Consider the following 16,516-nt stretch of genomic DNA (forward strand, 5'->3'; position numbering starts at 1 on the left):
GGGGGTCTGTGGTCTAATGCGTGACAGCTCAGTGCACACACACGCAGGCTTGGACAGGATGCTGCAGCACAAAAAGCACAAGCGCACAATCATCCATCCTCCTCAGCTTTAAAAATATCTTTTTACTCTACTGCATGTGATTCTTCCTGAAGGTCTGAGCAATGCATAACCCTGCCGCCCGTGAGAAACATCATCTGAATGTATAGAGGCAACCTGTGGTGAAACTTTCAAGTAACTCCTGTTGTGCAGTGCATTCGGGGACACTCAATACCCAATGAATGAGCGGCTACTCTGACGATGCTGCCGAGCGCTGCCGGTCGACACGCCCCCAGCATGGATACAACAGCCAGCAGGAACAGGCGCTCAGGAGACACACTCACTATGCTGGAGAGTGTTTGAAGCCGCGATGGGAGTTAACACATCCGAGTTTCTAGAGTCCCTGTTAACAGCGACGTTGCACTAAACAAAGACCTTGTTTTGGGTGTTTTTTTTTCCCTCTGAGGGGGCTTGTCTGCATTTTTGTCCGAGGCGTTTCTCTCACAGGATGTTGATGATACTGGAAAGCCGGGTAAGATCATAAAGTCAGTTCTCTCTGATGAGAACGACCGCCTCCTCCTCACCACCACCACCACCACACAAAGGGAACCACGGAACAAGTACTTTGTTTTTTCACACGCCATCATTTTTTATTTTTTGAATGTCATAGAGAAACAGAGGGGGCTCTTTGAAAGACAAAATGGATCACTTTGCAGCAGAGTGCCTTGTTTCAATGTCCAGCCGTGCAATTGTTCACGCACCTAAAGGGAATAAGGAGATAAAACCAGAAATCCCATCTTCCTCCAAGAACGGAGAGGAAATGAAAGAGCCTTTGGTGAAAGATAACTCCTCTCTTTATGTGGTGGCACGGATCCTGGCGGATTTTAACCAGCAGACTCCCAACAATGTTGCCGAGCAGGCAAAAATAAAGGATGAGAGCATGCCGAACCTCATAGATGATGGAAACTCTGCCACACCTACCACCATCTCCGATCCTTCGCTCAGACAAAGAGGCAAAAGATCGAGAGGTCGGACTGAGCAAGAATCACCTCAGAAAAAGCACAAATGCCACTATTCAGGTTGTGAAAAAGTTTATGGCAAATCATCCCACCTCAAAGCCCATCTAAGGACACACACAGGTCAGTTTCACCGGGTGCAATTGTTTGTGGCTGTGAACATGATTTATGATAGTTCCCTTGCCTATATGGGAGTGGATGGGATTATGAAAACCGAAAATACTGATAAGAAGTGTGGTTTCTTTCTCTTGAGGCGATATTTGTGCAGAGGAGGATGATTGCTGTGTTTGATTGAGTCATATGAAGCCTATAAATAATCAGTGTGTATTAACGGATCCACTGCCCGGCAATGAAATGATCAACGAATAGAATTGGTGCAAGATTTAATTGCATTGTTCCTTTAAGTTGTATGAACTTTGCGAAATGTCCTTTTAATTTCAACGGGTGAGGGAGGGAGGGAGGGAGGGAGTCGAAAACAGTGCCACTCCCACTCAAGTCTCTGAGCTTTGTCACGGCTTTTCTCAATGCAACCCTCCCCTGCATTGCATTGGACTGTAAACTGCAGTGCAAATGCAGAACAAAATTACACAGATCAGATTTCCAGCGTTCTTCTGTGCGCATTAATTAAAGCAAACTTTGGGTCTGTTTCATGGCAACACGAGAAAAAAAAAGTAAAACTAAAAAAAAAATATCTTCCAACAACCTGTAATGTGCACATCACCAGAATAAGCCAAGTGTGCGCTAACACGGACATGCAAAAAGTTTTCAGGATCGATCCAGTTAAGTACAACACGACACAATGCAGGGAAATGCGCTCCGGATCAGCACTATGTTACATATGACCTTCCTGAAGGACCATACCTCCATATTTGCGCTTTGAATTCCGCAGGATAAGCTACTGAGATGGGGTGGGGTGGGGGGGGGATGCAGATCGACTCAAATTGGGGGGTTGATAAGAACTGTGCAGTCTGCCCAAAGCCCTTTGTTGTGATGTGCCACACCCCCGCTAGACAGACTGCCAGCTGATCTGGCCAGCAACAGACTCAGCTAGCTGAGCCTAGACTGAGGAGCCTTTTCCTTCCCTCTGCTCTGTAGACTGCAGCTCACACACCCCTCCAACCTCTCTCATACATATAGCAGCATGACAGACCGCAAACAGCCCTCTATGCATCACATTACTAACACTTTGTTTTAACTTGACCCATATTTAACTCATACCCATTTCATTCTGCAGAAATGCGTGTGCAAAAAAAGCACCTGACTCAACACAAAATTTGGAATATCAGATACATCTTCTCTACATTAAACCCCCTTTTGTTTTTTTTGTTTTTTTGTTGTTGTTTTTTTTCACAATTCAACCATCAGTTGAAGATCTGCAAGGATGCATTCCTGTCCTGTTGTCTGTCAAGCTTCATCTGGGCTACACTGCTGTGTTCAGCTTTGTCATTGACTTCTGTTATTTTATCATTAGATGTATTATTGTTCAGAAGAATAGCATATTGATGCCATATGACATATGATTGAAATATATTTGGAAGACTATGAATGTACACAAGACACCATAGGCTTTTTATATGGTGTTTTTCTTTGTAGATGATCCTGTATTTTAGTCACAATTTCTTGTTTTTACTCGTTATCTGCCACTCGGGGCTGACTGCAGTGATGTGTAATCAGTATTTGTCAGGAGAAATCATGTTGAGACACTGAAACCATTATGTGATTTATGTGTATTCAAAACAAATAGACAAGTATGACTTCCTAAAAGAATAAAATGCCTGTATCCTGTGCACGTTTTTGGTGCAGTTTTATTATTGTATATCAGACCTGCCTTTGCCTACTAAGCTGATCCCTTCTCCTTCCTTTCTTTTGGGATACACTCTTATGTCCGCCTTCATGATTGGTTTGTGTCCTGTAATTTCTGATAATGAGGACGATTTGTGCTTATTTGATCGGCTAGTCACAGAACGTGGGTCATCGTAGTTCAGCTGCCTTGTCTCAGTCAAAGTTGCAGCAGCCAGCCTCCTGCAGCCAGTGTGCTTCCCTTCAGCCCTGACCATGTGTTTTCAGTGCAGTTTTATTGCTCCATATTAGCCCTGCCCTTGTCTCTGTGCCTATTAAACGTCCTTAAGCCTGCCTTTCTGTTTGGATACACTCCCACGCCTTGCTTCACGATTGGTTTGTGTGCCGTAAATTCTGATAATAATTACTTGTTTCCGCTTATTTGATTGGATAGTCCCAGAATATGGGTCATCTGAGTTCAGCTGGGCTGCCTCAGTCAACCTTGCAGTGCTTTCACAGAGCCAAACTCCAGCAGTGTGCTTCCCTGCAGCCCCTACTAGCAGAGTCAAGAGAGAATGGATTCCAGCCCAGTCAGTCCCAGCCAAACGCCGCTATCTAATTGAGGGGGGAAACACTGTTATAGACACTGAACAAAGAGCCAGGGAACAGGCGTCCTTACTTGACTTCTGTAACGCCCAAAGCCTCATCATCCCAGCTTTTGCAATCCTTGTGTATGTGATTTGTAGGAGTGTAAGAGGAGCTGGAACCTGAGCTACACTGTATTTTTTTATGCAATGTCTGCTCAGTACTTCAAATCAATCCCACTACTAGTTCAAACTTTTTCCTAATAGGAATATCTTGGGAGGGAATTGTTTTAGGTCATGCAAGAATGATTTTTTAGTTTATTTTATAATGTTTGTTGACATCAGCTATTACACATTAGCTACCATTAAGAAACTTTGAAGTGTAAAACGTACTAGCTATATAGATTGAAAGTATGAAAATGTATTTTTTTTTCAAAAAGGAAGATGTTTTCAGAAACAATGTAAGTATATTGTGTCTTGCAATGTTATTTTATTGTCTGTTGCTAACCACTGAAACACAGTGTAGGTTCAGTTCCTCTACATGACTGATTACCTAAGCTATGAACTTGGTTTCAGTTTTATTTGCTTAGGTTATAAGAACTCTTCTGATGAAACTTTGGTTACCACTCCAGTACAAAGGAGTTGAATAAAAGTTCATTTACACCACTGTAAGCATTGGAAACTTTCATTTGAAGAGCTAATCAGCAGTGTGTTTGAGGCTAACAGTGTACTCAGGGTAAGGTACAAACCTCACTGCAAGCTCTGTGGAGTATCCCAAGTAAGTGGTAACTTTATCTATTTTAAGGTATTAAAACGTCCCTGGTTAAATTACCCCTCAGTTAACATAAAAATGATTTTATCTGAGATCTGTTTCTCAACCAGAGACAAGTGTCTCCCGCAACACGGTGTAAGAGGGACATTGGGATGTAGCAGACATGGGAGTACACAGTGAATTTAAATCACTCATTATACTGCATTCAGTTTGATACTGAGGAATCCACAGCAGTTTAGGGGTCTAAGGTTACCAGACTGCTTTTGTCTGATATCCTGGTGCAGGAGGTGGGGCTTCTCTCTAACACGTACACTTATCTCACAGTATGGAAAATGTAATGCTGATACACAGATAAACTCAGGTTTATGGTTAGATGGAACAAATGAAGGCCACAAGGGTTAAACTGCCTCCCAATAGATCTCTCTTAACACCAGTTGGTTTCTTTTCAGTCACTCTTTTTTAACTCTTTGTCTAATGAAGCATGACCAATTCTAATGATGAAGACCCATTTTCCCATGAGGTGTTTCGTGGTCATAGAGTACATGGTGTTCTCTGTGAGACCTCATTACTGTGCTCCGGTCATGTCATGCAGACTGCCATTTCCAAAGGAGAGATGGCCCCTGACAAGCTCATTACAAGTCATGTCTTCTTCAGAGAGAACAGCCCAGGCCTTCTGTGCCCCCCACAGCTGGGCCTCACAAAAGGCCATCTTGCCAGTATACAAGACCTATTCGAAAACTATTTGAATCACCAGGAGGAACAGGGTCAATATTTCCAAAAGACAAAGAGCCTAATAACATATTTTACAGTTGGTTTGACGTTTTGTCTGGATCTCTTTTGTGTTCTGCTGGGGGTACCTCTAATGCTGTGAGATGGCTGTAAAGCCCTTTACTGCCTGTCCTAAAAATTAAGTGGCACCACCTGGCAGCACAGTTCCACTGCCATTTAGACCCAGTTATTCATGCATGCTTTCTATTTTTGGTCAAATAACTTTGGTTAATGACACTGTTTTTAGTGTGAAATTATCCCAAATTCCACTCGGAAAAAAAGAAGCAGGACTCTCTGATTATATATACTACATCTCTGCCAGTGGTTTTATATTTGGCCTGCACTACTACACAGAGTGCATAGTGTTCCTGTGTGGCTGATGGCAGTGATGAGGTAGCAGGGTGGAGATGGGGTTTTCCTGTTCTTGCTTGAGCCTGACCTTGGTACAGCAATGGATAAAAACTCTACTGGGGCACAAGAGGTCAGTCTGTCTACCTGCCACACGGCAGGATTTCCACCATCCCTCCCAGTTGAGCAATATTTCCCCTGACATGTAATAAACCAATGACTCTTCAGTCAGGAGATTCTCAACATTTTCCATTTGTCTCCATTCTGGTGACATTGCAATTTGCTTTTTTTCTTTAGCTATGCCAGCAACGTGGCTCAAGCTGTGGCAGTGTCATTCTGTCCACCACTTTGGTGGACTGAAATATCTCAACAAATCGTGGATGGATTCCAATGAAATTTTGTACAGCCATTCATGGACCTCAGAGGACAAATCCTACTGACTAGATCCCCCGACCTTTAGTGTCATTGTGGTATTAGCAAATGCAAACACTAAGATGGTTAACATCACCTGAATCTCTCATTTTAGCTCAAAGCACCACTAAGTCTAAAAAACACCCACACAGAGCTGCTAGCATGGCCATTGACTCTTAGTCTTGTTATACATTTACTGATACCTAAAATCTCGTGTTATCTCTTGCTATAAGATAAAAGGTTTTCATAATACCCTTCTGTAAAGGCCATGTTTAGCTGTACAGTATGTGTCCAATGGAAACAAGGTATTAGTTAAATCTACTTGATCCCCAGGATGTAAATAAAACCAAAGTGGAGCCACCATCTTGCCTGTTCTAATCCTCTGGTACAGTGTTGCTGCTCCATGAAAGACATCTCCAAGATGCCTGTTAGTGCACATGGCGTCCATATGCTGTCCTATAAGTGTACATGTAAAGCTGACAGTAAGATAGTTCCTGACTAATGCCGGAATATAAACCTGATTTAGCTGTGATTAAGCAGCCAAGTGTGCATGGTGGACGCTCATAATGCTGAAAGGCCCCTGTCAGGCAGTTCCCTGGCTGTGCTGCTTTCAATGGCCCACAGGGCTCATGTATTCTTTAGTTAGCTCTGGAGTACTTCTATAAAAGCTGCTCTGTCTATCCCCTCACCAGCCCCTCCCATCTTTCTCCCGCCTGCAAAGCAAAATAGGTGCTGAAGCGTGTTGTGTTGCGAGGCCGAGCCCAGGCTACGGCTTGTGGTGTGGTGTTGATTACCAGCAGCAGGAAGAAAGGGATACAGACCTGTAGAACACTGTGCACTTTTTCATCTACAATGTTCAACTACATCTTGCATGCGATGGAAGGATCTGCAGTACATAGATGGAGAATATACAGTGCGGCGGGGTGGGGGTGGGGTTAGATACCAGGATATTCAATGTCAATGCCCTCCATTGATGTAGGTCATTTATTCAGCTGCATCTGCAGCTAATCTGATTAACGTTTGAAGGGCTGTGACTCTGCAGCAGAGAGCACCCCTGGCAGCCTTGCATTTACAGGGTCCCATCTGAGAGTTTGGCTCTATATCCACTTTGTTGTGTTCAGCACAGCTTGAAGAAAGGAATGGCTGAAAATGCTGTGGAGCTAATGTCAGAGGGAGTGTTTTGTCTTTAGCTGAGGTGTTTATGTTCCCTATGGTGTGTAAGGTGTGTCACCTTTCTCTGTGTGATAAATCAGACTGTGGCAGACCACGGCACACTGGGGTGTGGCCCTCGGCTCAAGATCAGGAGTAGGGGAAGAAGGGCATAATAATTTCCCTCTGAGACGTGGAGATATTTCCCTCCCACTCACCCCCTGAATATCAGGTATAACATTGGACAACTGGCACTATCTCCAGTCTGTATCTTCTCTTATCGCTGTGTCCTGAGACCTCTCAGGATCTCATAGCATGGCTATGGTTCTTTGTTTGGCACTGGGTAGTAAGGCTGTCTGTCTCATATGAGCTATAGTGTCAGACTCCATCAGTGGAATGAGCTGGCATTGTACTGCATGAGTGAGAGTCACGGTTGATAGGGCATCCCTGCTCCCACCTGCCTCCATGCACAAACTGTAAACACCTATGGGTGCCGTTTGCATGTCCTTACTTAACCAGGATTTAAAAGATATGGAGACTGTCTGTAACACATCAAGGCTGCAAGTTGTTTTAGCATGCACTCAAGGCTGAAACAGAGTGCCCACTCTAACTAATTGAGGCAAATGTGATGAGCTGGTCAATGCCGGCGAGCTATCCCTGCCTTTCCCTTTAAAGAGTTAAGGGGATGAGGTAATGTATGTAAGTATGTGCAGGAATCAGACAGTCACACTCGACCCTGCTGCATGTCTCTGGGTGAATGTCAATAGCCAGACCAAGAGGAGTGAGTTACGGTTAGTACGCACAGCCTTTCTGATTGAAATGCATTACAGGAGTGCCTCTCCTGCTGGGAGCGAAGCTGCTGCTATTGTTCACAATCTGACAGCCATAGGCCCACGAGGGGAGGCATTCTATTCAATGGCAAACAAGGTCCCTCTCAATAAAGACAAAAGATGATAATAGATCAAATGCTCCCTGTTTTTCTGAGCTTTCTCCTGACAAGCTTGAGCCAGTCATCATCACGAACACCTGACCCACCAAAGGGTCCTTTTGTTGCCGCTGCAGGCACGATTCTTGTCTGAAACAAACTCTGAATGGAGCATCTAAGAAAACATGTTTTGACTGAGAGATTTTCTTGGTAATTTGACTCCTCTCCCACTGAGCTAATTTTTCATAGACAAACAGCCACGTAAACAGTTGTTTTGATCTCTGATGTGTTTCAAATCAAGCATGCATACTTTTTTTCCTTTCTACCGACCGCAGAACTTCTGTCAGCCTTTGTTGTTATTTTTTGCACAAGCTAAGCCTGCGTATACTGCTGTGTGAACAATGAAAAGAGGAGCTGCGAAAGCCTTAATGTATATTTATTGTTCTATGCACATGTTTGTGTTTATATCATTTTAGCATGTGATGGTGCGTGTAAAGGGTACGGTTGGGTTAACCCTGTCTGCTCCACTGGTTATGCTGATGAGGGGCTCAGCAGTCATTTTGGTATTATCAGAATCCCATACATGGTTGTCTGCTGGCAGAGTAGCTGGCTCTTGGTCGGTTACAGGTCATAGTCTGTTGTAAACATGCAACCAAATTACAGGACTGCACTGAGCCCTGCCACTGCAGTTAGTGGTGTCCCTCACATTTCTTGCTGCCAAGCTTGCTGTGCCACTAGGGCAGCGCTGAAGTGAGGTAGCACCAACTCTATTTCCCTTCTTTAGCTGTTTGCTTGTAAAAGTCCCCACAGGTTTAGTGTGCACCTTGTTTTTGTTCTGAGCTCTGTAAAAAGATATTTCCTGTTCTGGTTCTCACAGACAGGGCAAAGTTAACTTCAAGGTGATCTCTGATGTATCCACATGAACTGTCTTTTTTTTTCCATTCTCACCCTGCAGAGATATTTGCTCTAGCTCTCTTATGACATGCTTGCACAGAGGTTTCAGCTGCACACTATGTGACTTTGGCCCATGCTTGAAGAGGAAGGAATGTTATCTACTGTTGTTTGAAATGCTGGTAGCCATTGTTGGAGCAGGTGACCGAGTTGAAGTCTTGCGCTGCTGCTCACGTCAAAAAGCGATTTGATCTCGCCTTTGCAGACAGCATCCCTTACACCAGGGAGACAAACTCAGATTCCATTACTCTTAACTGTTTCTGCAGAAACGGAGGAGCCAAACATCTTACTGTAGATATGAATGAGATGAGGATGGAGGGAGAGGAGCAGAGATGAGCTGTTTATTTACTGACCCAGTGGCCTCAGAGAGAACAGTTATATAACACCTGTGACATAATCGCATCGCCTTGGAGGGGGGACACTAGTGCTTAGCAGAGGTAGAGTTTGCGTGTACGATGTAACTCACTTTACGGGTAACTGGGTCATTGTGTTCGTTAGGGAAAAGCTTCCCTCATTATAGCCCCCCACCCCCTTCTGCAACTGACACATTCTGAGAAAGACAAACCACACCCTGGATGTGGCATGCTGCCAGAGATGGGATAACCAATCAGTGGGGCCTGGCATCACGGTCGCCACGGTACCCTGCTGTGACAACACTGGAACTAGATGGGAAGAGGAGCAGCAGGGTTAGGGGAGTAGTTTGCTGCATTTTTCTATGAGAAATGCTGAGTAATAGCTGTCTATTGAAATATCTTAGAGAGTGACATCCTCCCACCACTGAGGGTAATAGCCCTTATGATCAGTTCCACTCGGGATCAAAGCGTTTGTTCCCTAAACCTCTCCGTTGTTATCAAACATGTTTTTTAGTACCCTTATGGAAATCTTAATCCTTGTGTTATGAAAGAAGCACAACAATTAATTAGGGCATGTTTTTTTCTTCATGCAAGTGTATCAAGGCTGACATTAAAGCTGCAGGATTTTTTAAATACATATTCATATTGTGACCTAAATGCCAGAAACAATTTATTCTTCTAGGTGGAAATGGGCAGCATATTTGTTAATTCAGCCTCTTTTTTTTTAGAACTCATGGAGCTCTAAATAATTAGTCTTGGTGAGTTGCTGTAGGATACCTGATGCTTCCACTATGACTGCATTACTGTATCAGGCCAGTCAGACTGGATATCTCAGCTTAGCTCTCTGGTGTCTGGTTAAATATTAATGTTGTTGGATCCGTTACACTGGTTATTGAGCCTTAAGTAGCCTGCAGAGCTTAGCTCTACTTTTTAGCCAATAACTGGTTTTGCAGTAGCAGCACAGGCTGTTTCTCTTTTGTAATAAGCTATGAAATTAGACTATCATGAGTCTCTTCAATGTGATCAGTGCTTTAAAAGTTACACTGCCTCCTTTCCTCTAAGAGCTCTGCTCCAAGGAGGGTGTAATTCAGAAATGTAAACCGGCTCAAACAACCACAGCCTCCTCATCTTTATAAATTGTACCTTTACACCTTAACATTATGCAGGGGAGATGGGTGTGTGTTAACTCTAGCAAGAGAGTGGGAACAGATACTTGGGTAGGAAAAAAGGAGACAAGGCTGTGTGAGATGTGTGTATGCAAATGTACATATGTCAGTTAGAGTTTAAATACACTAAGTCCTGTACGTGCCTGCAGGAACTGTAGTGGGCAGGGCTGACTGAGTTTGTCTGGAGTTGAGGTGAGGCGTCAGAAGCAAGAACACAGACTGGGCTGTCTAGACTTGCTCTGTCTGTCTGCATGTTTTGTAACCATGCAGTATAGGGGGGAGGGACCGAGACTTGTAGTGCACTGAGTTCTTGTTTTTGAGACTCACTGGCATCAGGTAGCATATGAGTGTTTGATGCTGAACAGCACTGTTTCCATTGTGGCCCTGGGGGAAACCACAGAACTAAGAAAGCATTTGGCAGGCCTGTTATTATGTGCTCATTTGTCATGCCCACCCATAAACATTCACGCATCTCAACATCTCTTCCTGTTCATACCTCAAATCGCAGCGCAGATTTGCACATAATGATTGATTATTCATATTCTCGGGGAAGAACCATAACATTAAAGAGAATATGTCCTGCCCTTCGCTGTAGTGCTGCAAGGTCATCACGCTGGTAAAATTAGAATGCTGGATGTAGCTATTGTCAGGCAGAAACTCACTGAAATGGAACTAAAAAGAGTACAGTATTAGACGTATCAGCCAGTGGATACATTTAGGCTCTGTACACACTGTTTCTACATCAGAATGGAAGTGAAACCACAAGATGTATAGTACCATCTGGCTTTGAGTAGATTTGTGTCAAAGCCCACTTTTATTGCCCGAAGGAGGGGGGAAGGGTGTAATTTCCCATGTGCCGAGTCACAGATAGTTGCATGTTGGAAAATGGGCTGGGTAACCATTGTCAGTGTGATTAGCATCTGGAGCTTAGATAATTAAACTGGGTCCTCCAGCACAGCGCCAATTTTTAGGAGATTTACCCCAAGTCCCTTGGCTCTCTACAGCCTTTTTAGTCTTACTTTTCCTAATATTTCAAATATTTCTTCAGTGGTTCTTGATATTCCCCTTACTAACTTATCAGGCCTCCTATTACTCTTGTGTTTATTATTCCTTGATGACTCAGAGACTACACAGTCTTGTTCAACAGGCCTAGTTCTTTCGGAAAAATGTGAGTTGTGTATTGCAGGGTTCATGACTTGTTAGCCCGTAAACACCTCATAATGAGTCGCTGGTCTCAATGTGGTGAGCCATGGAGAGCACCAGTTTCATAATCAGAGTGCAGAAATATGAACACAATGAGTTTCATCAAGAATCAGTAGTTTATGCCTGAAAGAGCTCATGTGATTTCTGATGTAACCGGTGCTACTACAAATTACACATAATTTATAGCCTGTAAAACCTACAACCTTTCAGGTCTCCCTTGACTTCCATTCATATCAGTACAGCTTTAAAATGACTGTTATTTGTTAATAACTGAAGTTATTTGAATCCTCACAGTAGCAACTTCCTTTAAGGTTTCACAGCTTTGTGAAAGGTTGATTTTCATATCTGACCGAAATCAATGGAAAACAACAACATAAAACTGTGATGTGCTTTCAAATTGTCAGCAGACATGTTAAGTACACCAAAACATGCAAAAATATACTATGATAATGCACATGGGGAAATTGTGCAAAAACATATGAAATTGGTTTGCAGTAATGTAAAGAAAATGGTAAATTCTTAAGGAGCTAAAACATTGCCCATTTACCAAAAACACTAGTATGGCCCTGAGGGTCATGCTGCCATGGTCTAGTGTGATTATACACTGACATGTCTTTGTTTTCCTCTGTGTGCTACAGGAGAAAGGCCTTTCCCATGCACCTGGCCTGACTGCAGTAAGAAGTTTGCTCGCTCTGATGAGCTGGCCCGCCACTACCGCACTCACACGGGGGAAAAGAAGTTCGGCTGCCCGCTTTGCGACAAACGCTTCATGCGCAGCGACCACCTGATGAAGCACGCTCGTCGCCACTCAGATTTCCAGCCCGGCATGCTGAAGAGGCCCCACGGCGGCAGCAGCGGTAGCACCACACGTCCCAGCTCCCTCAGCGACTACAGTCGCTCGGATGCCTCCAGCCCCACCCTCAGCCCCGCCCTCAGCCCTGCCAACTCGCCTTAAACTGAAACCCAGTCGCACTTTCCGCCTCCAACCTGCGGGGCCTGTTTTTTGTCATAACACTTGTGTTGCACAGTTGTCAGCAACCCCCCCCCCCCTTGCTATTCCTGCGCTTGCTGTGGTGTACCATGCTGTACATAACTGCTTATTGTAGTGCAATTACTTGTGTGATCCTAAAAGAAGGTAATGCCTTTCCCAGATGGCAATATTGACATTCTGTACCATATGTCTGTATTTTTTTAGCTTCTGATCATTGCTAGTTGTCCAATGTATGTTCACAGTCAGCTAAACAAGGTTAAGAAGAAGAAAAAAACAGACACCCTGACAAGTCTTATCAAAATGTTTTTTTTTTTTCTGGTTTCTTTTTCTTTGTTTTTTTTTTAACGGGTGAGGAGAAGGGGTACACACACACACACCTCAGGATTGAAGACAGTTGCTATTTCTGTAATACCACAGTACTTAACAGTACTTACATTGACTGCACAATATACTCATCACTTTACTCTGAAATTCAACAAGGGTTGAATTTTACGCCCTGCTCAGGGATGGCCTTGTTAGCTTGAAAGAATGAACACGAGAAGTGAACAAGAGAAACATACAGTACATATATATCAGCCTTACACTCAACACAATTTGCACTCTTTGTTTTTGTTGGTTTTCACGTTTTTTCGAGGAAACTAGCCCGACGGTCATACGGTCAATCGGTCAATCGTACTCAAAAACTCATGTTCTGTTCTCCTGTGTGTACTCGGGGTTCATATGTAATGTAATTGCTGTGTGTTAAGAAAACGATCCCCAAACCCCCACCTCAGTAAACAAAATACATGTGTTCCTCCATTGCAACGGTAATACTTAGTTGCAGTAACACTGGGTTAAATGTGTATTTCATTAAACAGTAGTGTGCAGTATATACTGTGTAAATCTGCACTGCTTGAGGATTGGGATTATATTGGGTTAATAGTTTTTATAAATAAACTCAGTTGAAGAAACATAAAAAGAGACCGTTAAGTTTCAAAGCAGCTGTTCATGCTTTTAAAAAAAGCTCTGCATCATCAGCCAGTATTTCACACAAAATGGACACAAAGGGACTTTAGTTGAAACAATGTTTATCCCTCTCTCAAGCACATAGGAAAAAGTACCAAAGACAAGAGTGAATGAAAGCTTTCTATTCAGTCTTGTAAGCTGCCCTTCATTGAGACTTGAGGCTGGTGGTTGGCAGTATAGCAGGTAGAGCCAGACAGCCTGCACGTTTCCCTTCTCCTGGCTCTGCCTTTTGTGGCCTCCCTGGAGGAAACAGCTGCATCCCACAAGAAGCTATTCACAGCCCGCAGGAGGAGTGGTAACATGCTATTCCCGGGGTGTCCTCCCTCACCCATCTGGTTCTACCTGTCCTGTCAGAGAGAGTGAGTCCTGTGGGTGAAGCTCAGAGCTTGCCAAAATAGCAGAATGTTGCCTAACTTAAGGGGTCAAATGTAGGCCAAAGCAAGAGCAAAGCAGGGCTGGGCGGCAACATGGTGGCACACAGGGCAAACAAAGCAGCTATCTGCAATAGACAGGCAAGAGAGGTTAGGGCCTGATAAAAGGGGAGAGGTTTATCATGAGCTGAGCAGCACAGAGGAGGAGACACCCAGTTGCAGACACCCCCATCTCCTCCTTGTTTCCTCACCCTCTTCCTCCCTCCAACTGTAGAAACTGTGAGCTGTAATTAGCGAGTTGATCCAACCTGTTGGGTAATAGTAGAAAGAGAATTGTATGAACAACAGTACTACCTAGACAAAGCTAGCAGTGTGGGTGGGATGTACCTATAACACCATCCTAAGCACAGGGAGAAATCCTCTACTACTGCTGGAGAGTCAAATTTCACAAAGCCAAGGAAAACATTGCTCCAAATTCACACCGATAAACCCAAGCTCTCAAACAGCTGCTTTCAAACTTCTCTCTCACAAAACAAAAGGGGCTTTTTAAACTGTTGTAAAAACATTTGAACCAAAATGAACATATCAGCAAAGTGCAGTGCTCACCAGCCTCACGTCGTCCTGCCTGTGAAGCTCAGATGTCCCGTGAGAAAGCTGACTTGTGTTTCTAGACAGACATGCCTCAATAAGTCAGGCAAAAGGCACAGTAAACCTTCCATGGAAACAGGCACCACTATCAAAACTGCTGCAGCTCCGCCAGTCTGTGTTATGCCTACATTTTCTTTTAATGCTTCAGCACTGTGGTCGGAAATCGTTTCATCCATGTAGTTTGGTCCTGTCAGACCCATCCAGACTGTCATCATCAGTTGCATGTGCTAGCGCTTCAACCTGGCCCGTTCTCGCCCTGCAGTCCTGTGCTCCACACTATATGCATGTTAACAACTTCGCCCTGAAAAAGCGTAGAGGGTTTTTGAGGCGGTCTGGCAGGTGTAAGTTCATGAATGGCAGGCCTTGTCCCCCAGTTCTCCACAGCAGCCATCTCTCTTTAAAGTTGTGAAGAATCAGCTCTGTCACATCCTCCAGAAAGAAAACATCCCTTATTTAGATCCAAAATGCAGTAATCTACCCCCAAAAACACCACCCGCAACCCTCTTTATGATGAACTCTGTTAAAATAGTTTCCAGGCTGCAAGATGACACTTTGAATGCCACTGATCAGCAGCTCTCAGTGAGAGAAGCACTGAGATACATTCACCATTTCATAAACCAATTCTTCAAATTGCTGTTGAGCAGCTTTTTGTGGGATCTGTTAATGATTTTTTTTTTTTGTCAATTTGTTGACATGTAGTGTAACTTTCTCTTGCAAAAAAAAAAATTAAAGAAAAAGAGAATTCAGAGTAACTCACCCTCAAGCAGGTTTCATGAATCACTTCTCCATAATCTGCACATTTACCTCAGGGTCAACATCCGCAAAGCAGCAGATATGGGACAGTTTGTGGATTTTGTAGTAACATCAGTTGCTACACAGATTTTTTCTGCCAGCCTCACCATGGTGTTCCTGGGTGCTTAGTGCTCACTGCTGGTCAGTGTCTAACCACACTGGAAACACAGGAATGCCTCCATATGAGCCTGGCTCCTGCCTATTATGTCTTCATTGCATACTACGGTCCCACTATACGCCTTAGTAAGCACTGGGCACTCTGGCGCTATTTTCAGTGAAATGCCCCTTTAAAAAGCGTTTAGTGTCAGTGGACTTACAGAAGGCAACACAACGCTCATACCATCTAATAATGAAATAACTGTGACAGTGTAAACATCCCAGTCTATCCATCCATCCAGCACTGCACCGGTGACATATAGGCCTCCACAGGTCTCATAACTTTTACTCTCACTGTACCAAATCTACTTGAATAATTCAACACAAAAGGCCATTGAACACAGTTGTACATGTCCATTTTTACTGTACTTGCTTTTGTTGTCAAATAATTATGAACGTCTCTGGAGAAAGGTGTATAGTCTTTTGTTTGGTTTATTTGATTGTTTTGTTTTGATTCTAGATTTTCCATTGTCTTCAGGTCATTTAAGCAATTCTTTTGAATTTATCGCAGCATTATTTTTGTCTGTCTGTCTGGCTGTTTATAGGCACCATGTTGTTTTATTTCAAGTAACATCATTTTGCCCCATTTGGGGTTTACCCCTTTAATCAGAAACACTTAATACTCTGTTGATGTCAGGATGCAGGTTATTCCAGTAAGCCTGTTATCCAAAACTCCTCCAAGTTAGAAAATGAAAGGATAGCTTGATAAGTGTTTGCAGCGACGATGAGAAAAAGAAACATCCTGACCTCTATGTACGTCAGTTTCAGATGGAGTGACTAATTTTCTTTGTAATTTAGATTCTTTTGAAAGTTTTCCATAAGAATAGAGACCACAGCATTGTGAGTTAGCAATGTAGTCATGACTTTTTATTATTTTTTGACTCATATGAAATGTTTAAACTTGTATATTTTTCAAAAAATCATACCTCTTAAAATATTTAACTTTTGTTGTACCTTAATATCTTTTCCAAAACATCCATCATGTAGCTTCTGTTTGCTTGATGAGTAGCACAAATAATTGGTGGTTTATTTGTCCCTACTTGAATGAATGATTGAATGAAGAAGGAAAGACGGAGGAAAGTAAAGAAAGAA

At 43.3% G+C, this 16,516-nt stretch overlaps 1 protein-coding gene across 1 annotated transcript; it reads left to right on the forward strand.

The window, feature by feature from the left end:
• The first annotated feature begins 399 nt into the window (after positions 1-399).
• klf13 (Kruppel-like factor 13) lies at positions 400-16,305 on the forward strand. The gene is made up of 2 exons (XM_053319079.1): positions 400-1,175; positions 12,100-16,305. The coding sequence occupies exons 1-2, from the start codon at positions 737-739 to the stop codon at positions 12,414-12,416; spliced, it is 756 nt and encodes a 251-aa protein (XP_053175054.1). The 5' UTR covers positions 400-736; the 3' UTR covers positions 12,417-16,305.
• Positions 16,306-16,516: the final 211 nt, after the last annotated feature.

The sequence above is a fragment of the Scomber japonicus genome, chromosome 5, assembly GCF_027409825.1.
Source record: "Scomber japonicus isolate fScoJap1 chromosome 5, fScoJap1.pri, whole genome shotgun sequence".
In the NCBI taxonomy this organism is placed as follows: Eukaryota; Metazoa; Chordata; class Actinopteri; order Scombriformes; family Scombridae; genus Scomber; species Scomber japonicus.

Bases quoted from the DNA above. Each gene is read 5' to 3' on its own strand.
- klf13 (XM_053319079.1), top strand. From the start codon at position 737: ATGGATCACTTTGCAGCAGAGTGCCTTGTTTCAATGTCCAGCCGTGCA. The intron at 1,176-12,099 runs GTCAGTTTCACC...TGTGTGCTACAG, and splicing joins CCATCTAAGGACACACACAG to GAGAAAGGCCTTTCCCATGC.